This window comes from Montipora foliosa, chromosome 1 (assembly GCF_036669935.1).
Source record: "Montipora foliosa isolate CH-2021 chromosome 1, ASM3666993v2, whole genome shotgun sequence".
Classification (NCBI taxonomy): domain Eukaryota; kingdom Metazoa; phylum Cnidaria; class Anthozoa; order Scleractinia; family Acroporidae; genus Montipora; species Montipora foliosa.
The window spans coordinates 69,581,932-69,604,431 of NC_090869.1; the positions used below are offsets into that span (position 1 = coordinate 69,581,932).

At 41.2% G+C, this 22,500-nt stretch overlaps 2 protein-coding genes across 3 annotated transcripts; both read left to right on the forward strand.

The window, feature by feature from the left end:
- Nucleotides 1-2,297: 2,297 nt before the first annotated feature.
- On the forward strand, nt 2,298-8,926 carry LOC138007100 (osmotic avoidance abnormal protein 3-like). Of its 2 annotated transcripts, none has more exons than XM_068853835.1 (5): nt 2,298-2,614; nt 2,869-3,839; nt 4,679-4,916; nt 6,773-7,098; nt 7,581-8,926. In XM_068853835.1, exons 2-5 carry the CDS (start codon nt 2,952-2,954, stop codon nt 8,775-8,777), a joined length of 2,649 nt encoding a protein of 882 aa, XP_068709936.1. In that variant the 5' UTR covers nt 2,298-2,614; nt 2,869-2,951; the 3' UTR covers nt 8,778-8,926. The 2 variants fall into 2 exon arrangements, with proteins under 2 accessions (XP_068709936.1, XP_068709928.1); XM_068853827.1 differs by having other exon boundaries at nt 2,322-2,614; nt 2,948-3,839; nt 7,581-8,911.
- Nucleotides 8,927-13,603: 4,677 nt separating this feature from the next.
- On the forward strand, nt 13,604-18,696 carry LOC137973008 (uncharacterized). Its single transcript, XM_068819715.1, has 10 exons — nt 13,604-13,667; nt 14,021-14,082; nt 14,388-14,557; nt 14,914-15,067; nt 15,235-15,321; nt 15,632-16,742; nt 17,394-17,445; nt 17,600-17,725; nt 18,069-18,179; nt 18,583-18,696. The coding sequence occupies exons 1-10, from the start codon at nt 13,660-13,662 to the stop codon at nt 18,694-18,696; spliced, it is 1,995 nt and encodes a 664-aa protein (XP_068675816.1). The 5' UTR covers nt 13,604-13,659.
- The last annotated feature ends 3,804 nt before the right edge of the window (nt 18,697-22,500 follow it).

Here is a 22,500-nt window from a genome sequence, read left to right on the forward strand (position 1 = left end):
CAAAGTTTACTAAGTAAGCACTTCCTCGAAATTATTCATGATCACGATCCAAAGACAGTTAATTTTTTAGAAAAAACAAAAGCTAATATCACACACACGTTCGCATCATTCGGAGCTATCAAAATGTTTTAAAGCTTATCTTTTACTGCATACATTTGAATAAAAGTTTGGTGCCCACAATTTATTTCAGGGCCTACGAAAATGCAATGTACTGAAATAAACAATAACATTTTAATCAAAGAACCAATTTAAAGCGATTCCAGTACTTAATGGCCAAGTACATCAGACGTGAAACTAATACAGTGAGCAAACTTTCTCAAATGCAAGTGAAGTTATGATCCTCGCAGTTATCAAAGCAATTTTAGCAACTGCGAAGAGAAGCCTGAAAAATTCAGGACTCCAACAGGCTTTGAACCCGTGACCTAATATGGTGATATATCATTTCGTTCGTTGACTCATCACGGGAACATTTGCATCCACAAATGACCAGTTCCCAACATCAGTGGCTTCATATCTCAGCTGGTTAGAGCGTCGCACCGACATCGCGAGGTCACGGGTTCAATTTTTCAGTCTTCTCTACGCAATTGCTAAAATTGTGTGCATAACTGCGGGGATTATAGCTTCACTTGATATTATATCCGCAGTTCCATGTTTGATTCATTTCACACATCACTTCGGTCCTTCTCAAATAAGGTAATTATTCATGCAGTCAACAGGCAATAAATGGCGACCATTTAGGTCTGGTGGATGAATCTTGATACCCATTGCAACACCAACTGGTTTTCATCTGAGATGAAACATGTTTTTTACCATGAGATCAAACACTTGTATTTTAATGAGATGTTAAGCTCACGTCGATCGCTATTATTAAGAGAATTCAACTTTTCAGCACCCTTTTTTGTCCTCAAGACGGCGTCGGACACCACAAGCTATTCCGTAAATAGTTTTCGATGATATCTCTGGCCGGTCTTCTTAGCCACTTCCGTAACGAATTTGCTTCACCAGTAATTTAGACACCGGCTCGTCTTTCATATATCGGATCCGAAATAACTTATGTACATAAGCAAAAGAACGAAACCAATATCAGAGAACCCTAATTGGAATAACAATGGTTCTTTTGTCTTGCGCCATTTAAGTCCGGTATATGAAAGCCTACCCTCGATATCTGAAGAGAGCGTCGCGACCCTATGTAAGTCGTAGTCCTTGAAAAAATCCCCCGGATCTAAAACGGGCACTTAAATTGTCGGAGCAAATTGTCTTTCACTAAAAACCGACAGGGCCCATTTGTTCTTATACTTCGTCTCAGAGAAGTTGACGGTCCATGAACTAGAGTGAAGTTATTTAAAAAGGACGTTCGTATGATTTCTTCTTTTGGATACTATTATTAATTTATGGTCACACATTGTGAGTGTAGCTATTAGTCTCTCCCCTCGGGGCTTTTCAGGACTAATTTACAATGTTCTACGGGGGATTTTAGCCAGACTGCTTATTACACAGTTTACAATTTATTAGGAAGTGAAAGATACATGTACCCCCGTCCAGATAAGGTCAGACAACACCTGGGACTACGTCCCCTACTCTTATTAAAAAATGAGTGGGTTCTTTAACGTCGCATACTATTTAATTTCCAACAAGGGTTATGAGACAGGACCTCCGGTTTACAGTCCTATCCGAGAAGACTTGAAAGTCTAACCATTTGCAGAGAGTAAGTGAGTGACAGGCCTGTACGGACTCGGCCGGAACTCACGACCTCACGCATGACAGCCCGATGCTCAACCAACGGTTAATTTCCACAATAATTTAGTTTAGGTAAATTGTCAGTGAGTAGTATATACATTCAGATTGGTTTTAGGTTTATTCATTTACATGTATCTTTTGTCCCAGTATATCAGAAAGTCATTTGTTAGATACAGGCCTAACCGGTCTCATATAGATCCAGCGATAAGTAAAGTTCATTAAACTGTGAAATTAGTTTCGACACCTTGTTGAAATATGCTATATTTGAAAACTATTGTCATTTTAAGGTAGTTGACTAAGAGGAAAGAGAAGCAGCTGAAATGTTACCAATTTCCCTTCTAGTACTGGTTGTTCACTCGTTGTCATAGGCCGCCCGTCGCACATTGATTTGTTGAAACAACGTCTTAGACGCCCTACCATACAGAAATATTTTTTCAAAAAATGTATAATCGTTGCGCTTCTTTTTATTCGGGGCTATGTAACCGAGAAGCACAACGGCTTTTTCATGCACCCTGCACGAATTGCATGCCTAGGTAGCCCGGAAAAAAGTTGTCATGGTAGCACTACACAAACTTGCCCCTAATGAAGATACGTCATTGGGAAGATGGCGGTCGAAGGCGAAATCTGAACGTTTTCCTGCTTCTCCCTCTTCTATTTGTTACAGTGAACATTCGTGTCTAAATGTGGTGGAGTCTATCTTTGAAAATTTTAACAAATATCGAGGGTTCAATTAAGGATATGTTGCTTATGTCGCCATTTTATTAAACTTGAGATCAAAGCCGGCTCGTACCAAGATGAGTGGTGGTCAATCTTTCATTGTCCTTCCATAATTTCGAAGTGAACCCGAAGTGAAAGCGGCCTAAACTTCAAAATCAAGGTAAACACATTTAAGGCATTCTTTGCAACCATGATAGTGCTATCATCCTTTTTTTGACCAGAATTAAATCTTTCCTACTTCAAAATCACAAAATGCTGCAATTTAACCTACGATCCTTTCCTAGTTTTAAGTTCACTGACTAATTTTCGTTTAAGATTAAGAGAAAAGAAGTTATTAGGAAAAAACGCGGGGAAGAATAAATTCAACATTAAGTATTTATTCATCATCTTGATCGTTTGTCGTATCATTGATAGATTGACGTACTTACAGATAACGTCTCAGATAACGTACCTCTTCAATTAATTATCCTCACGCCTTATTTTATTCTTGAAGCATCATGGCTGAAGCAGTTAAAGTTATTGTTCGTTGTCGCCCTCTGAACCAACGTGAAAAAGACCTGAACTGTGAGGTGGTGGTTCAAATGGATTCATCTACTGGACAGTGCTCACTAAGTAAACCTGGGGACAACAGCCAACCTCCGAAATTATTCACATTCGATGGTGCTTATTATATGGACTCTACAACTGAAAACATTTATAGTGACATTTGTTTTTCTTTGGTTGATGGAGTTTTAGAGGGCTACAATGGAACTGTGTTTGCCTATGGCCAGACAGGCTGTGGAAAGTCTTTCAGTATGCAAGGTATAACTGATCCACCAACACAAAGAGGTGTTATCCCGCGTGCATTTGAACATATATTCGATGCTATACAAGTAGCTGAAAATGCAAAATTTTTGGTTCATGCTTCATATCTAGAGATTTACAATGAGGAGATACGTGATCTTCTTGGAAAGGACCATAAACATAAGTTAGAGCTGAAGGAACATCCTGAAAGAGGCGTTTATGTAAAAGACCTCACAATGAATCCCGTACATAATGTGGCAGAAATGGAGAAGGTCATGGACCTAGGAAGTAAGAACCGCTCAGTTGGAGCCACTCTCATGAATGCTGACTCATCAAGATCACATTCAATATTCGCAATCAACATAGAAATCATGGAGGCAGCTGATGAGAGGGGTGAACATATTAGGGCAGGAAAACTCAACCTTGTTGACTTGGCAGGAAGTGAGAGGCAATCAAAAACTGGGGCAACTGGTGATAGACTGAAAGAAGCTACAAAAATTAACTTGTCACTATCAGCCCTGGGAAATGTAATATCAGCTTTGGTTGATGGAAAGTCATCTCACATCCCATATCGTGACTCCAAGTTAACAAGATTGCTTCAGGTAAAAGAGTTGAATTACATTCAATTTGCATTGAAGGCATTTCTCTTCACTTAGTTGCAGCTTTAAGGATTCTCAAAAGGGTTTTCAGATGGGAGGGCTTGGGTATACCTCTTATATAATACTTAAGCCTCTTGCATCAGCTCATGAATCAAATGGGTGACTGGAAAGAAATGTAACCTAATATTTGTGAAAAATGAAATAAATTGTGTTAGAAATGTTGAACACTATCTCAAAACTACTTTGATTTCTTGTAGACCAGTAAGATTTGTTTAAAGTAATCAAATGGAATTATTTTTCCATCTTCCTACAATATTTTCATAAATAAGTCATGAAGTGCTACTTCAAACTGCAAACTATGTAGTAGCTAAATAGAATTTAATGGGGCTTTCAAAATTTGAAAAAATACTCATCAAATTAGTTTTTAAGATATTTTTCAAAAGCTGGATTTTAGAGGGTCTTTTGGCAGTGCTGTACCGTTGCCATGGTAACAGTTTGGGACTTGCAGAGAACCTTAAAAAATTGTGTGACAGTAGTACTATTTGTCGAATATCAAAATGCCTTCCTATTGAAAGGATCAACAGGGTTGTAATCCTTTTGCCTTTGAAACCAACTGTTACCTTTAAAATACCCTTTCAAGCCTATTCAAACTGTTATTTCTCCATCAAGTGCTTTGATCAAAGTGCAAGCCTTTATTAATGGAATGATGAAAAGCTGATAGCTAGCAGTGATCAGTATTTAAGCAAATGTGTGCGGTATAATTCATGACTTCCTTATTGTATTAAATGTTTTTTATTTGTTTGTTTTAACTAACAATTTAATTACTTTTGTTTATATTATAGGACTCGCTTGGAGGAAATACCAAGACATTGATGGTGGCATGTTTGAGTCCAGCTGACAACAACTATGACGAGACACTGAGTACATTGCGGTATGCAAATAGAGCAAAAAATATAAAAAACAAACCAAAGATAAACGAAGATCCTAAAGATGCTTTGCTGAGGGAATATCAAGAAGAAATTCAGAAGCTAAAAGCCATGCTTATGGGACAGTTGGAAATTCCAGCTGATTTAACATCAGGTATGCAAATTTTGCATTGTCTCTCTTAAGGTTTCACACAGGGGATAGTCCAGCCTGAATAGCAGGAGACTGAAGAGAATCAAAGTAGTTCTTCCCAGCTCTTGCTGAGTCCAGGGTAGACTTTTAATATACCGGACTAAACCCGGACTAAAACCGGACTAAAACCGGACTGAAATGGCGGAGGACAAAAGAACCATTGTTATTGCGATTAGGCCTTGCTAATTAGGTATTGTTATGTTCACTTTGTTCTTTTAATTCACAGACATTAATTATTCTGTATCGGGTATATGAAAGGACAGCCATATTCAATGAGCTTCATAATAATTAACTCAATTTATAATTGAAGGCTGCTGTATGTAAGCGTACTGTTATTGCAGACAAGATACATGTAATCCGTTCATAAAATTGCTCGGTTTTTCAGTCTACAGATTACAGTGAAATGAAAGCTTTCTTCATAAAATCATGTAAAGTTTGACTTCACATTAAGACTTTGTGGTCCATGGCCAGTCCTGGATCTATTTGAGCAATTTCTCTTTACTACTTCCTTAAAGAAATTCCAAGTGCACGGTAAACACCCAAGTTCAATACTTCCTACTTGGCATAGTATGGGCATGCATAGGAATTCTAATAAATAGTACAATAGTAGTATAGTCTGTGTAGGCCACCAATTAGTAGTCTGTTTCATCTTAAATTAATGTTGTTCATAGTATACTAATCTTGGAAGGTCTTTACTAAGATTAGTTTGCACAAATGAGATCTTCTAGGAGATGTACTTAAAAGATCTTCAGTGCCAAGATCTTAAGTAAGGTTCTTAGTTTGATCCTTTAAGATCTTTTCTAAGATCTTATTTAAGATTTTTACTAGATCTTGTAAGATCTTTGCCAAGATCTTGTAAGATTCTTACTAAGATCTTATGTGAGATGTTTGCTAGATCTTGTAAGATCTTTACTAAGATCTTGTAAGATTTTTACCAAGATCTTAAGTAAGATTCTTAATTAGATCCTTTAAGATCTTTTCTAAGATCTTACCTAAGATTCTTACTAAATTTTGTAACATCTTTGCTGAGATCTTGTAAGATTCTTACTAAGATCTTATGTGAGATGTTTGCTAGATCTTGTAAGATCTTTACTAAGATCTTGCAAGATTCTTACCAAGATCTTGTAAGATCTTTTCTGGTAACATCATGTAATGTAGGTCTAAGATCTTGTTAAGATCTGCTAAGATTCTTTTAAGATGTTACAAGATCGAAAATATCGACAACCTTAATTTTTTCTATCAAAATGTGTTAAGAAAATGTATTAAGATCTTACTAAGATGAAAGATCTTAAACAAGATCTTATTAAGATTTTCATCTAAAACCCATCTTACAAGATTCTTACAAGATCTTGTAAGATCTTACAAGATCTTAATAAGATTTCCACCTGGGGTGTGAAAGTTGGGAGAACAAACTCTTTATCTCTGTGGGACACTTGCCATACAGGCTATAGAGGGTCAAGGTTTTTCAATAGTATACATATATACCGGTATAGTTTTTTTTCATACAGTATTGGAAGCACTGGCAAAGTCCACACATAATGGTGTTTTAGCGGTCTCTTCAAAGTTATGCCAGGGGCAAGTAGCCATGCAATCTTTCCTAGTCTGTTTAGCTCTACTTCGTGACCAATGCTTGCAATTTTCTTGACTCTAGATGGACTGCTAGCAGTCTAGTGAACTTCTTAGTACTGCCACTTTCATGCGCCCCGTGTAATTGTCATGTTACTTGTAGCAATAATTTTCTCCTTAACTTTTAGCTTGTTGCAAATTTGATGCAAGAAACACACCGATTCTGATGCAAACATAACATGTTTTTACCACAGGAGACCGTGCTGCAACCTCAATCCGACCAAAGCCTACTCTTCCAAGGGCTTCTCACTCCCATGACCAATCCGCTATCGTTGCTATGGAAACTGATAAACTAAAAATAGAGTATGAGGCAAAACTGGCAGAGATGCGGGCATCCTACGAAGCAGAACTAATGTCAAAAAAGAATCTTCAAGAGGAAATCGAACGATTACAGAATGACTACAACAGGAAAGTGCACATCGTTGAGGAGCAATATGGAAGTGACACAAGTATCAAAGAAGGAATGAAAGCAGTGCCAATTCAGAGTGACATCAGCATGATTGGACTGGAAACTGATAATGTAAGTCAAGAGAATATGAGGTAAGAGGGCGAATCCTTGTGGCCCATGGTAATTATTTGACATCTATTTTTAGATCACGCCCGTGTTGCGAAGGTTCTCTTGTTACCATGACTGCACGGTCCGCTTTCACACCAACTGACCGATTAGGTGTCGTCTTTGAAATAACCATGCAGTATGACACAGAACTAATAATAGATTGCGAATAATTTTCATCGGGAAAGAGCCAAATTTGGGGGATTCGCTCTCTACGTCACAGTACCTGATTCCGTAAGTCTTTGTAGATGTCAAAATTATCATCACAACCAACTTAGGTGTCAGTTCAAACGCCCACCTTTTACTCTTCTAAAACATGAAAACATGAAAATCTTACAATTTTGTGTCAAACTTATTTTTAAACCAAAGTTGAGACAAGTGGGTGCCCTGCGTCCGACCCAACTGACTTTCTGTCAAAGTTAAAGTTGTCCTCCATTTTCTTTTTCCAGAATCAAGTACCTTCGCAAAATTCTGCCTTGGATTCAAGTGGAGCTTTTAACATGATTTCTGGGCCCTTGCAAGGAATACAGGAACCGAGTCCACAACATGGTGTGCTGCAAAGTGTGCAGGGTAAAGCTATCAAAGGCGCACAGCAAGTGAAGAAATTAATTCCTGGATTAGAGGATTTGCAATTTCTGAGTCAAGGTCTTCCTAGCGAAGCACTGGTAAAACGGCTGCAGGAGCTACAAGAAAAGTTTGTCGGCGGTGAGAAGAAAAATGATCAGAAATTAAAAGAGAAAAGAAAAGTGAGAAAGAACCATGCATTGACGCAGAGGGAAAAGCTCGCTAAAGCAGCAAAGAGGATGGAAGATGATGGAATAATGGTGAAAGTGTATGACAATTTACAAGATGAAATAAAAGCTAAGAACAACGCGATAAATCACATAGAAGTGCAGTTAAAGTCCGCGCAATCAGAGATTGATGATCTGCAAACTGAATTTGAACGAGATCGTGAAGATTACTTGGAAACTATTCGAAAGCAAGAACAAATGATAAAATTACAGCAACAGATTTTAGACAAGATTCAGCCATGCATCCGCCGGGATTGTAACTATTACAACATTGACAAGATTCGATCGGAAAGTAGCTGGGATGAAGAAGCTAGTAAATGGAATATCCCCGAATTAGTTATAACGAAGACAGCCCTTCCAACCCCAGGGATCATGCCGGGTGCAAGCACTCCCTCCACCAGGGGTGGCAAATCGCCTATCAACAGGCCCCAGATGAACAACCAGGCTGTGAATGGCCTCTTGGCGGGCTACCACGAGGAACCAACTGAGGACCGTTTCCTGCAACACTTATCGAGAAGTTCTAATGAGGATTATGTGTCTAGTTATTTTAAACCCAAGAGAGCTGATCGACTCTTGGCTGAGAACACAAGACTTGACCGATTTGATCGACGCGAGCCTAGTTCGCCTTTAGGGGGATCGCGTCCTTCTCTTGGTTTCCCTGGGAGTGGGGGGTCAAACGCAGGCTTAAATAACAACGGGATATCCCCTGTGAGCGGGGGTAGTGTGGGGAATACGGGAGGTATGCCACCCATGGGAAGGCCGGTAAGATTAGAATCGCTGCATATGCCAGGAGAAAAAGAAAAAAAGAAAAAGAAACACAAGAATTTGGAGGACAAGAAGAAAGATGAATTTTGATCAGTGAAGCTGAACTCTCGTCCACAAATCATCGTGATAAACAATGTAACGCTTTTCATTGTTTTTGTTATGTGTGTTTTGTGAGGGTATTTCCCTTTCGACTGGTGCTTAATTAAGGGTCGAATGGCGTGAAAAATAAATCACACTCTAGGTACATTGTAATTTAAACATAATTGGTATCACACAGCTCACAAGAAGACTGCGTAATTCATGCAACCGGTAGCAGAAGTTATTCTCCGACGTCAAGCCCAGTTTTTCTGAAGTATTCTTAGCTAGGTTTGCATATTTAAATGAATAAAGCATGATATTTCGGGGTAGGGACACCTTATGCCCGTTTTATGAGCGGTTCCACGCTTTTTGTAGCATTCTAGCTAACGAAAGAATAGTTACTCCGAATTAATGATTGCTTCGCCCCTGTCGTTCAAATCATTCAAGCTCAATGCGTGCATCTTTTGACCTCTTCTTTTACTGAAAAAAAAGCTTGTCCTTTCACCAGCTCCCAACGGAGACCGTTGTGTCTTGCGTTCGATTCCCAGACTCGGGAGGCGTCAAAAATAGGTTGAGTTTTTTGATTTTCCACTCTGTTTTACGCTCATGACATACAAAATTTGATTTGATCTACTTTAGTTGAGTTTCCATGATATTTGGTCTCTCCAGTTAGTGAAGCACTTGCCTATATGAGTGATTATTGGCGGAGCAGTCTTGTCTGTATGACGGATAAGTCGGCAAGCAATTCAACTGCCGGAATGTTTCCTCATGAGGATGAAGACCACTCATGAGGTAGCATTCGACTGCAGACGCTGCAGGGGTAGGCCTAGTTTGATATATCAATATCCAGGCATGGCTACGAGGCTTTATGGTCAAATGTCACGGCTCAGTTCTGTCTTTGTCTCACAAATCTCAAGGGAGATGCAATAAAACTTTGTAGCCATGTGTGAATATTGATATATCGAACGTGGCCCATTGTCAGTGGACACTGCTTTTTAAGAATGGCAGCCGCTTCATAGGCCTCAAAGGGCCTTTGTTCCTCGAAAGTCAATATCATTACTGTTAATATTACCACAATATTGCCGCCTTGACTCGTGTGAAATGCTTTAAATTACCTTGATATATAAATTCTTTGCATGATTTCTGCCACTGAGACACTGTCAGTGATTGATTGAGATAAGAAATAGATCAAGATTAATTTGTGACTTTTTCATGTACTGGTGTAAGTTAAGAAAATAAATCGACAACTTGTCAGTACGAACGTCCTTCGGTTGGAGTATCTTCATATATAACAGGGGTTCTTCCTTGAGCGCGTTCTCGATACAGACCGGGGCACGCAGCACCGCGTTGGCTTGCTATAACCAATCTGTACTAAATTCTGAATGTTTGGGTCCCTCAAAATTTTGATTCCCGCCATAAACTTTCGGGTTAGGAACTCTTGGCGAAATCATACGATATATACGGGCAAACCGAGATTTGCATAGCCAATCAGAGGCCGGTTGCTCGAAGCCTGGTTAGCCCTAACCATTGGTTTAAGAGTTATCAAAACCTACAAGTGTCCATGGTATTTATCGCTGGTTTGCACTAACCATGCTTGGAGCACTCGATCCCTATGGGTGATAGCCGCTGAAAATGCACCATCGTACGCGGCTATCAGCCGTCAATCGTATACTATATGACATTACCCACAACAACCCCGGAACCTCAATCGTATACGACGACAGGGTACATCCGTATCGGTTAATATTCACTGAAGAGTAATTTCAATAACCTGTGTTTTTCTACACGTTTCAACTTTAACACAGTTTCATCCTACTTAATTGCCATTTTCTTTATTTTTCGGCGAAATAGCGATCAAATACACCCAGAATCAAAGAAACCCGGACTCCCTCGTATACGATGACTGGCTACACTTATATTGGTTGATATTCATTGAAAAGTGATTCCAATATGTCGCGTTTTTCTGGCCGTTTCAACTTTAACACACGTTTATGCTCCCAAAAATTTCCATTTTCATTATTTTTGGCGAAATAGTGATCAATTACACCCAGAACCAAGGAATACCGGACACCATCGTATACGATGGCTGGCTACACTTACACTGGCTAATAATCATCACTTAGAAATCATCTCAACATTTTCGGTTTTTCTAGCCGTTTTAACTTTAACACACATTGGTTCTTCCCTAAAATTGCCATTTTCATCATTTTTCGGTGAAGTAGCGATCAAATACACTCAGAATCAATGAATACCGGACATCATCGTATACGATGGCTGGCTACACTTATACTGGTTAATAATCACTGAGAAGTTATCTCAATATTTTGGGTTTTTCTAGCTGTTTCAACTTAAACACATATTTTTCCTCCTCAAAATCACCATTTTTACTATTTTTCCGCGAAATAGCAATCAATTACACCCAGAATCAAGGCATACGGGACGCCATCGTATACGATGGCTGGCTACACTTATAACGGCTAATAATCACTGGGAAATGATTTCAACGTTTTCGGGTTTTCTGGCCATTTCAACTTTAACACACATTTATTCTTCCTTAAAATTGCCATTTTCATTATTTTTCGGCGAAAAAGCGATCAAATACAGCCAGAATCAATGAATACTGGACGGCATCGTATACGATGGCTGGCTACACTTATACTGGATAATGATCACTAAGAAATTATTTCAATATTTTGGGTTTTTCTAGCTGTTTCAACTTTAACACATATTCATCCTTCTCAAAATTGCCATTTTCGCCATTTTTGGGCGAAATAGCGGTCATTTACACCCAGAACCCAGTAATACCGGACGCCGTCGTATACGATGGCTGGGTACTTTTATACTGGCTAATGATCACGGAGACTGGATTTCAATATTTTCGGTTATTCTAGCCGTTTCAACTTTAACACACATTTTTGCTTGCTTAAATTTGCCATTTTAATTATTTTTCGGCGAAGTAGCGATCAAATACACCCAGAATCATGGAATACCGGATGGCATCGTATACGATGGCTGGCTACACTTATACCGGCTAGTAATCACTGAGAAGTTATTTCAATATTTTCGGTTATTCTAGCCGTTTCAACTTTAACACATTTTGCTTGCTTAAATTTGCCGTTTTAATTATTTTTCGGCGAAGTAGCGATCAAATACACCCAGAATTATGGAATACCGGATGGCATCGTATACGATGGGTGGCTACACTTATACCGGCTAGTAATCACTGAGAAGTTATTTCAATATTTTCGGTTTTTCGAGCCGTTTCAACTTTAACACACATTTATTCTTCCTTAAAATTGCCATTGTCATTATTTTTCGGCGAAAAAGCGATCAAATACAGCCAGAATCAATGAATACTGGACGGCATCGTATACGATGGCTGGCTACACTTATACTGGATAATGATCACTAAGAAATTATTTCAATATTTTGGGTTTTTCTAGCTGTTTCAACTTTAACACATATTTATCCTTCTCAAAATTGCCATTCTCGCTATTTTTGGGCGAAATAGCGGTCAATTACACCCAGAAATCATGGAATACCGGACGCCATCGTATACGATGGCTGGGTACCCTTATACTGGCTAATGATCACGGAGACTGGATTTCAATATTTTCGGTTATTCTAGCCGTTTCAACTTTAACACACATTTTTGCTTGCTTAAATTTGCCATTTTAATTATTTTTCGGCGAAGTAGCGATCAAATACACCCAGAATCATGGAATACCGGATGGCATCGTATACGATGGCTGGCTACACTTATACCGGCTAGTAATCACTGAGAAGTTATTTCAATATTTTCGGTTTTTCGAGCCGTTTCAACTTTAACACACATTGGTTCTACCTTAAAATTGCCATTTTCATTATTTTTCGGCGAAGTAGCGATCAAATACATTCAGAATCCGTGAATACCGGATGCCATCGTATACGATGGCTGGCTACACTTATATTGGATAATGATCACTAAGAAATTATTTCAATATTTTCGTTTTTTCTGGCCGTTTAAGCTGTAACACATTTTTATTCTTCCTTAAAATTGCCATTTTAATTATTTTTTGGCGAAGTAGCGATGAAATACAGCCAGAATCAGGGAATCGGGGACGTGATCGTATACGATGGCTGACTACAATACAATACAATACAATGTTCTTTATTTTGAGAGGGTAATACATGATTAACCCAGTAAAGAGTTTTCTAACACATGGCCCTCTGTAATACAAAGGTCAGACCACAACACCGGGAACACTGTCCCCTACTCTTTTCGAATAGTGTGTGGGATCTTTAACGTCCCACAAAGTTAATGAACAAGGATTGTGAGACGGGACCTCCGGCTTATCGTCCTTATCCGAGAAGACTAGAGAGTTATTTCAATATTTTGGTTTTTAAGCTAGGGCTAAAATAGAGTCTTTTTTGTAAGAATATCGTTTTTCAGGTTGAGGCTGTTTAATTTACTTTTCAGCCGCTCTTATGCGAGATTTTGGCGTTTGACATTTCGTCCTAAGAATGTCTTGGGGTATCAATAACAAGTGTCAGGTGTCTTGATCTTTATCCACTGCATCTTGACTCCCACTAATGCAGTGCCAAACCCCTATAACAAACAACTTTGGCCGACTGAATATACCGTTTAGTGATTTCGCCAATGGCTAATCAATTTTCTGACTCTCGCAAAAAGTGAGAGGTCACTCAATTGCTATTTTGTCAGCAATTAGTAGCGGAATTTTTGGTATTTGTAGCTCGTGCCGGCTGACAACGTCAATCACTTTTAACGCCGGCAGCATTTAAATACATGTCCACTACTATTTCCTTTCTCTGCAATTCAGTTCTTGCCAAGAGCTCTTTCATATCTTTGCCAGGTTGCTTCGGGGTGCTTTGTCTGAGCAATTCACGTATCATTATGTCCAAGTATGTGTGCAGTACGTTTATAGCCCGCTATTCTCCGATCATTCCTTTTCTCTACCGTTAAACCGTTCTAACCCTAAACCCTAACCCTAACCCTAACCTTACCTAGTTGATTTCTTCATTTCGCTCGTCATGATAGTTCATACGTTCTGCTTATTATTAGTAAACGTGTTCATGTACAACTAAATATCAGTTCTTAAGGATGTTTCTTTCCGGGATTTCAGTAGAGGTTGTTTTCCGAGGCTCGGATTTCAGCGAATTATCGGAAAACACGAATCAGAGGCATTATAAAAAAGTTATTGAAGTATCTGAAAACTGAATGCCTCTTTGCAATTGATGTTCTTTTCATTCCGCAGTGTCAACAAGTCACGCTTGAATGGTTTTCATCTTTTCTGCAAGGAAACAGCCCAAATAGACGGTATGTTTATGTGACCTCGAAAGGTTTTATTGTTTTCCGCAAAGAGGAGTAATGTTTCAAAATATACCTTTATATGAAAACTACCGAAACTACCCCTCTTAATTGATGAGATTTATCTCATCATGTCATGTCAAATGTCTCTACAGAACCCACAAAGAATACAAAACTATAAGAAGTTTACAGCGCTCCGTCGGAATCAAGGCATTCGTTGAACAAAAATGTCAATTTAAAGACCAAAATCTCTAAAAGTCTCGTTTTTGCCATCCTTGTCTGGTTTTTTATGAGAAATAATGGTTTCTCAACAGAATCCCTGAAAGAAATGACATTCCAGGAACGAAATGAGTGTCTGGCAGATGCATGGTCCAAGAGGCTCAACGCCGAGGAGCGAGCTAATTATAACAGCCGGGCTAAAACGGAAAAGATCCTCTCAACAAGAGAGCAAATCAAAAGGATCTTAAAAAGAATAAGTAATGAGGTAATCAAAATGAATTTGTTCATCCGGTATTATGCCGAAGGTAAAGACTGTAGAGAATAGCTGCTGGTAGTGCAGCCAAAGTACTTTCGATTAGTAGAATTTATATGGTTAAATCAAGCAAATTTAGTTGTAGGCAGCTCCTAACCTGATGAGAAACCCGCCACATGCGGACCTGCACGAACCACTTGTCTTCCAGGAAAACGCCCAAGCGTCAACGACTCCACTGCCAATCAGACGGTTAGCAAATATGCTATCCATGCGAATAATGATTAGAGTGACAGGACCGGTATATCTACTGTTCTTTAAGATCTATGGCTACTCATTCGTAACATTTCAAATCTTGTTTCTATTCGTAGTGCGATAATCTGAAAGATCTAGGGGTTAGGTGCCTCTTTATATCAGACAACGATGGTACTGGGACCATGGATGTGTACGGCCATCCTACTGCAGTGCGGTTTGCAGAAACGTCCCAGTTGGCAGGAAAATTCTTTTCCTTTGTTAACGGAGAAGGTATTTGCCGTCTAAAATTATGGTTCCAATTCACTTCTGTAGTAATGGCACATTAATTCACTCCCCTCTCCTTCTGGAGCTACCTGAATGTGCGGCTCAGATCCGTCCAGTGCAGATGTCTTTCTTGATCCAGTATCCTACGTCATGTGCTCAAACTTATTTTGCAGGAAGGGGACTGCAACAAAGACAATCTCGTGAGGAAGAAAAAGTGCTGTTGCGGCGCCAAGTCCAAGAACTTTTCAACAAAAAATACAGTGAGTAACATATTAATGTTATGGCCGCCTGGCGCTACTGAAATATCTAAATCCCCCTCCTCACCAAGCAGTCCGCTCAGGCCGGCGCTTCCTAGACCCTGATATTCTTCTCCTATTATTTAAGTTTCATGTGAACGTTATGCCATGTAAATCGAACAAATAAGCTAAATAAGAGAAGCACTGGGAAGCCAGTGCCTCCGACGACTTTGATAAGTGAACTCTCCTAACGCGCGTCTTCAGATTTCCTGAAGAGAAAATAAGTCCTTGAGAAAGTTTTGTCTTAAATATTTGGTGTTTTTTTTCATGGCAGGTGAGTTACTTGGAAGATCTGCAAAAGTCCCGTATAAAGACGTCAAACGTAATCAGTCTCGTCTGAGAGTCACCAACATGCCAGGGGGAATAGACTTTAAACACCCTTCTAACTACGGAGTAGGAAACTTACGCCAAATTCTGACCTCAAAGGACAATTTAGTTTTTCAGCTTGATAACGGCAACACGTCCTCAACTAGCTGTGCAGTGGCACTACCCGCTAGCTCAGGCACCATCGGCTCCACCGCAGAAATGCTATGCACTACCACCACTGATAGCTCTCCGCTGACATTTGTACCATCCTCCACGTCTACCAGCAATTGTCAGTCGTTGCGAGAAACGGTACCCGTATCCACCGCCAGCAGTAACTCTCTATCGGTGCCAGTAACGGTTTCGCTCTCCACAGCTACTCCGAGTTCCTCAGTAACAACGTCGTCCTCCTTCGCTACTGGGGGCTTTCTATCAGTGACAGTAACGTTACCGAGCAATACCGCCAACAGTAGCTCGTTATCGGTGCCAGCGACTGTGTCTACCGCTACTCGTAACACATTATCACTGCCCCCAGTAACGGTAACGACCTCTACCGCTACTCAGAGCTCCCCAACATTGAAGGTGCCGATTTCTACCGCCGTTAGTCAGCCCTCCACCGCCACCAGAAGCTCCTTATCGTTGGCAGTAACGATACTGGAGTCTACCACCACCAGTACCTCGTCATCGGTGCGAGCAACACTACCTTTCTCTACTGCAACCATCAGCTCCCCTTCAATGATGTTACCGATATCATCTACCACTACCAGCAGCTCCTCTGTGGAAGGACCAACTCTACAGACATCCAAAGTACCGTCCTCCAGCGTGGACAGCAATCCAGCGCGCAGGAAAAGAAAGCAGACCACTAGGCAGAATGGTGGAGATAATAAGCGCAAAAGAGACCTCCACACTGAGCGCTGCCAGGCTTATCTTTGCCAAGAACCTGACGCCCAAAAAAAGCAGACCTTGAAATGGATCCATTGCGACGACTGTGAGAAGTGGTTTCACTTTGAATGTGTTGGCATTCAGACAGCACCGCGGGGTAGATATGTCTGTGGTTGCAGTGTGGAAAACTTCGATAAATCGTAAGTTTGTTACGTTTGGGGTGAAAATATACATTGCGGCCAGATTAGGCGGTTTTGAAGTCGAACAAAGATATCCTCACTCGAAAGTCTATATTCGTGAGCGATAACCACTCGCTGCCTAAAGGTAGCCATTAGTCTTTGGCTCAACAAAATAGGAATAATATATTTTTGCCTTAGGTACCCTCCACACGAATCCGGATGTTTTTAAAAACAGATGGATGTATTTTTTGATAAGTATTTGTAAAATCCTTGACGTTTTCGAGTCGCATGAGTGCAGTCGCCCTCCATAAAGAACATGCGCGCATGTGTTCTTAAGCCTGGGATCCATCCTTTGACGTCCTACATTTAAATTACCCGCCTTCGCCTCGCCAGCCTATTGTCTACTTGTGGAGTAGCGTCTCTTTTTGTTTCTTAGAACGCCACACCTACGTATTCACAAATATCCGGATACGTGTGGAAGGGGTATTAATTTTCCTTGAGCTGTGATGAGTCCACCAGGTTATCGAGTTCTAGCAGTCCTCTTGATGTCGTGTATCTCTGATGCGGTCCGATTTCTTCACACTTCTTATCAAATGAACATAACCTGTCGGATATGCTAAATACATAGACTTACATCCTACTTACTTGTTGTCGCTTGAATTTTCTTTGAAGGAACTACCCATCCAGAATGTCGCTGCTATCTCCAGACATTTACAGCGTCAAGGTACAACGAACAGTAGTCTTCTTTTTCATTTGTCACTTTTCTTGTTTTGCTTCTATCCACCTTTTACTGTGGTCTTTGTAAGATCCTCTCAACTTTACTTTACTGGGATCCGGAAGAAATGTTTTAGCCGTAACGATCCTTTTAATATTTATAGGGTCATTTAAAGAACATCCTTTACGCTAATACAGCCAGCAAGAGGCACACGTTGTTCAACAGAAACAAGCAATCAGACGTGTTGCATTTAAGTTGTGCCATCTGCGGCCCTTTCTCATCTTCAATGGTATGCATGTCTCGATCCCGTCTTTAAAACACGCTAAACTTTCTTACAATGGTATAAAATCCAGCGTTAACATTTAGAGAAATCAGGACGGAAGACGTTTGTGATGACAATTCAAACCCACAGCTGAGTGGTTTCACAAGCTACGTGTCACCAAAAATTTAGTCTTTTTCTGTTTATAATGTCTGACTTACAAAGAACATATCTAACCACTCTCACCCCTTCCCCTTCCTCTCTGGACGTTCCCGTTAAACTAATGAGAAAATGTTTGGAAAAAACACAAACAAAATGTCTATGTATTGGAAAAGTTATGTATGTGACGACTTCAAAGTTTCTTCATTTTCAGATTCGGCGATTTACCTTAGAAGTACAATCCTTCTTGCCAGAATTTTGGTCTGATTTCAACCAACACAACACAAGGATGTGTAGCTACGTTTTGTCTGTCTTGGTTCCTGAGGTATAACATATCAGTACTACTTCGATTGGATTGTTTCCCGGTTCTTTTGCTACTACTTACAACATTAATTGTCAAGTGAAGCTATGATTTATTTCATATACCATTTCATCATTAACATTAATTGTGGAAATCTGAACATCAGTTTTTTAGTTGCAACATAAACTGACGAGATTTTGCAATTCCATTTAACTGAGATTTTTCTCTCCACACATTTCTTAACTAATTGTGGCAACCTACTCGGTTCTCCCTAATTCTTTTACTCGTGCAATTTAATTTTATTCACACACCGCGCTGGACGACACCAACGTATTCGCTAATCTGATATGAAACCATATTAAACATAAACATACTAGTTGAATTACTATGGACCACATCTCACAAATACTTTTGTTATGTTTGACAGGCAATTGTATATGTCATGATGACCAGAGAAGGCTGTTCTCGCCATACGGTGGAACGTTTACTTGGTGCAAGTCAAATAAATCCTCAAGGAGAAGTAACAGATGAAGATGACTAGCTAGCTGACTTTACTTTATTCCAATTTTTTTTTATATAACGAATGTTCTTACATTAGACTGTGCTTTGAGGTGTCTGCAAGAGTTAAACTGAATTTATCAAATTATAATTTATATAAGATGTGGAAAATGTAACTCACCAATCACTCATTAATAAATGACTTTTTTGGCAAAAAAGCAGATCGATCGTTTACGTCAAGGGCAACTCGAAAACATTTTATGTTCCGAAAACCTTGCCGAGGGTTAAGACAAGGGGTTCAAAATTTAAATTTCTGTCACAATGTATTACACCCTCCCATACAAGTTTAAAACATGTTATGATGTCGCAGGATATCCGGAACCCTCTGACCGATATGTTGACTTTTCCGTGCCAAAACTGTGCTACAGCAATTTCATTTTATATAAATGCCACGATACTGTCACGCTACAAAAAAAGGATATCACCTTAATTGTGGCTTTATCTGGCATGCTATGTGTGCGCAGCCTCTATAGGACACTATAGCGAACACCTTTCAAATAGGCAAAATTTCCCACAGTGCTACTAACCGGACACGCGGATACATATTAGGGCGTGGTAGGCCAGTAAAGTTCACCGAACTATTTATTTGGGATCAATATGCAAAGGTCAAAAGTGATTTAAGAGAAACTCAATGCACCAAAAGCCTGAGCAAAAATTCCAACGGGAAGCATGCAGTTCCCTTCGGCAGAAGTCAGGCCGATTCCCGGTCGGACAAGGGTAAAAGTGGCCTGTTTGGGCCGATTCCCGGTCATACACGCGAGAATCTGGCCCGTTTGTGCCCAGGAAAAAATCATTCCAACTCTCCAAGGGAAGGCCCCTCCTGCGCCCTGACCCAGGGCGGGGAGGGTTTTCTTTTTTTATTGGACTCTGCAGGCCGCCCCGAGTCCCCGGGAATCGGTCCCACGGTGACCCGGGCACAAGACGTGATCTCCGCCTCTCTGTGACTCGTAACGAAGAGTCTGCACACGTGAGAAAAACACGTTTTTGGAACGTAACTTCCCTCCCTGGACAGCCAGGACCCCCGGACCCATAGAAAAACATGCAAAATGGTGTGGTGCATCTGGTGGTGGCATTGGTTTTTCTTCAGCGTCCCTAGGAAATGCTCTTCATACGAGAGAATAGCCTGTTCTCACGTGGTGGCACCCCCTGATTTGGTGCTGGGACCCCCTAACCCCAAGAAATGCATTTCCCATGGAAAGATACATCCAGATATGCTATTGGCTACTCTGTCGTCCATAGGGAACGCCCTGCATACGATAGAGAAACGGCTTTTTGGGCCAAAACTCCCCCCGGTTTTGTGTAATCCCCCCTTATTTCACGAGCTGAATCTCCTGATCCCTGTCCCCCCCCCCCCCCCCCCCGCCCGCGGGTGTATGCCCAGTTTGAGCCTCGTAGAGTATCAAACTTGGCGACGATTACTCTAATCGACTTCTGAAGGGTTTCAAATCTTGTGTGGAACTAAGACTAACACAGGATCTGCACGGCCAAGTTCCCCAAAACCTTTTTTTCGCCTTTCTGTGGAACTAATCCCAAATATCTATATACTGTTGGAAAGGTCTCGGCTAGATCTATCACGTGACGAAGTTTGGGCACCCTGTGTTACATTGGGTATCCTGTGCACCGTTTTATGTCTGTAACATTCCTGCGTTTTATTCCCTTGAGACCCCACTGCCCATGCGCCAAGAGCCCTTTGCCCAACAACTTTTGGCACCGTTTCGCCCCAGGGCGAATCGACCTGTACGTGCCAGAGGCCCGAGAACACCCTTATTTTGAGACAAAAGTGCCCCCCCGAACTCCTCCTTCGGTCACGTGACGTGCCCCCCCTTGGCTCCCCGATGGTTCCTCTCGGATTGGCCGGATTCTAAATCTCGGGGGAGTTATACTTGAAAAACTGGTTTTCGGTTTTCTGGGTCTAACTCCCCCCGGATTTGATCGGAGAGCGCGAGATCGGACCATGAGGATAGGTCTTGATACGGGCAATCCCTTGGTTGGGTTGGTTTTGTTTTTGTTCCCCCGCGGAATAATCGACAGCACTGCAAAGTTGCGATCTTTGGGACCTTGCCATTTCCCCCCCTTAAGAGCTGCGCCCTTTCAACTACGTCAGAGCGAATCAGCGTCGCACGACGCATCCCTTGGTTTTGTTGGTTTGACCGTATCACCTTCGGCTGAGCATGCAGGAACACCTTTGGGCGAAGTGGTCATTGGCATCTAGCTCCCCCCGGTTTGGTGCTGTAACCCCCTTAGTAACAGATATACATGCACCATCGAAGGGGCTATCACGTGATACCATTGGTTAGTCTCCATCATGTACACATGAGAGAACCGCTTGATTTCAGTTGGTAGCACCCCCCGGAAAAGAGCTGAGACCCTCTAACCCCGAGAAATGCATTCCCCATGTAAAGTTACATGCGAATATGATATTGGTTTGTCTCCATCGTCCCCAGGGAATGCTGTACACATGTGAGAAAAGCCTGTTATTTTGCCATATATCCCCCCGGTTTTGACCTGGGTCCCCCTAACCCCAAGATATGCATTCGCCATGGAAATGCGCATCTTGTGGTAACCCTGGTTAGTTTATATCGTCCCTGGGGAAGGCTCTGCAATGGGAGAACGGCCCGTTTCCATGTGGTAGCACCCCTCCCTCCCCCCTCTAGAAAGGAGCTGGGACACACCCTAGCCCCAAGAAATGCATTGGCCATGGAAAGTTACATGCAAATATGCTATTAGTTACTTTTCATTGCCCCTTTGAAATACTCTACATACCACAGAGAAAACTGTCTTTCGGCTTTCCCCCCCCCCTCCCGGTTTGGTGCTGGGCCCCCCTAACCCCAAGAAATGCATTCGCCATCAGATGGCGCATCTTGTGGTAACATTGGTTAGTCTTCCTCGTCCCTGGGGAATGCTCCGCACATGGGAGAACAGCCTGTTCTCACGTTGGTAGCAGCCACTCGGGAAAGGAGTTGGGACCCTCTAAGCCCTTGAAATGCATTGGGCCAGTGAAAAGTTACATGCAAATATGACATTGGTTACTCTTGATCGTCTCTAGGGAATGCTCTACACATTTGAGAAAAACCTGTCATTTGGCTCTAGCTCTCCCCGATTTTGAGCTAAATCCCCTAACCCAAAGATATGCATGTGTAATGAGGTGGTTAGTCTTCCTCGTCCCTGGGGAATGCTCCGCACATGGGAGAACAGCCTGTTCTCACGTTGGTAGCAGCCACTCGGGAAAGGAGTTGGGACCCTCTAAGCCCTTGAAATGCATTGGGCCAGTGAAAAGTTACATGCAAATATGACATTGGTTACTCTTGATCGTCTCTAGGGAATGCTCTACACATTTGAGAAAAACCTGTCATTTGGCTCTAGCTCTCCCCGATTTTGAGCTAAATCCCCTAACTCAAAGATATGCATGTGTAATGAGGTGGTTAGTCTTCATCGTCCCTGGGGAATGCTCTGCATATAGGAGAACGGCCTGAACGGCCTTGTTCTCACGTGGTAGCAACCCCCAGGAAAGGAGCTGTGACCCCCTAACCCCTAAGGGGTAACCATGCATTTTTCAGAGATAGTTAAGCTTCGATTTGGAAAAGAACCCCATACATTGCTCTGTATTCCAGAGCTTTTTACAAATATTGTTGATAAATTATCTTCGAAAAATGCGTGGTCACTCCCAATTTTCTTTTTGGATCTCAATAACACTAGTTAAGGTCTGCTTTTCCCGCATATTCATTAAACAGGGAAAAATAGTAGGCATGTAGTCGACAACAAAACGACGGATAGAATCAATCGCTTG

What these genes read in the sequence shown, in the direction of transcription:
- LOC138007100 (XM_068853835.1), top strand. Translation starts at nt 2,952, where the DNA reads ATGGCTGAAGCAGTTAAAGTTATTGTTCGTTGTCGCCCTCTGAACCAA. An exon ending in AGTTAACAAGATTGCTTCAG is followed by an intron (nt 3,840 to 4,678) that starts GTAAAAGAGTTG and finishes TTTATATTATAG; the next exon opens with GACTCGCTTGGAGGAAATAC. An exon ending in TCCAGCTGATTTAACATCAG is followed by an intron (nt 4,917 to 6,772) that starts GTATGCAAATTT and finishes TTTTTACCACAG; the next exon opens with GAGACCGTGCTGCAACCTCA.
- LOC137973008 (XM_068819715.1), top strand. An exon ending in CAGACATTTACAGCGTCAAG is followed by an intron (nt 17,446 to 17,599) that starts GTACAACGAACA and finishes TAATATTTATAG; the next exon opens with GGTCATTTAAAGAACATCCT. An exon ending in TGTCTGTCTTGGTTCCTGAG is followed by an intron (nt 18,180 to 18,582) that starts GTATAACATATC and finishes TATGTTTGACAG; the next exon opens with GCAATTGTATATGTCATGAT.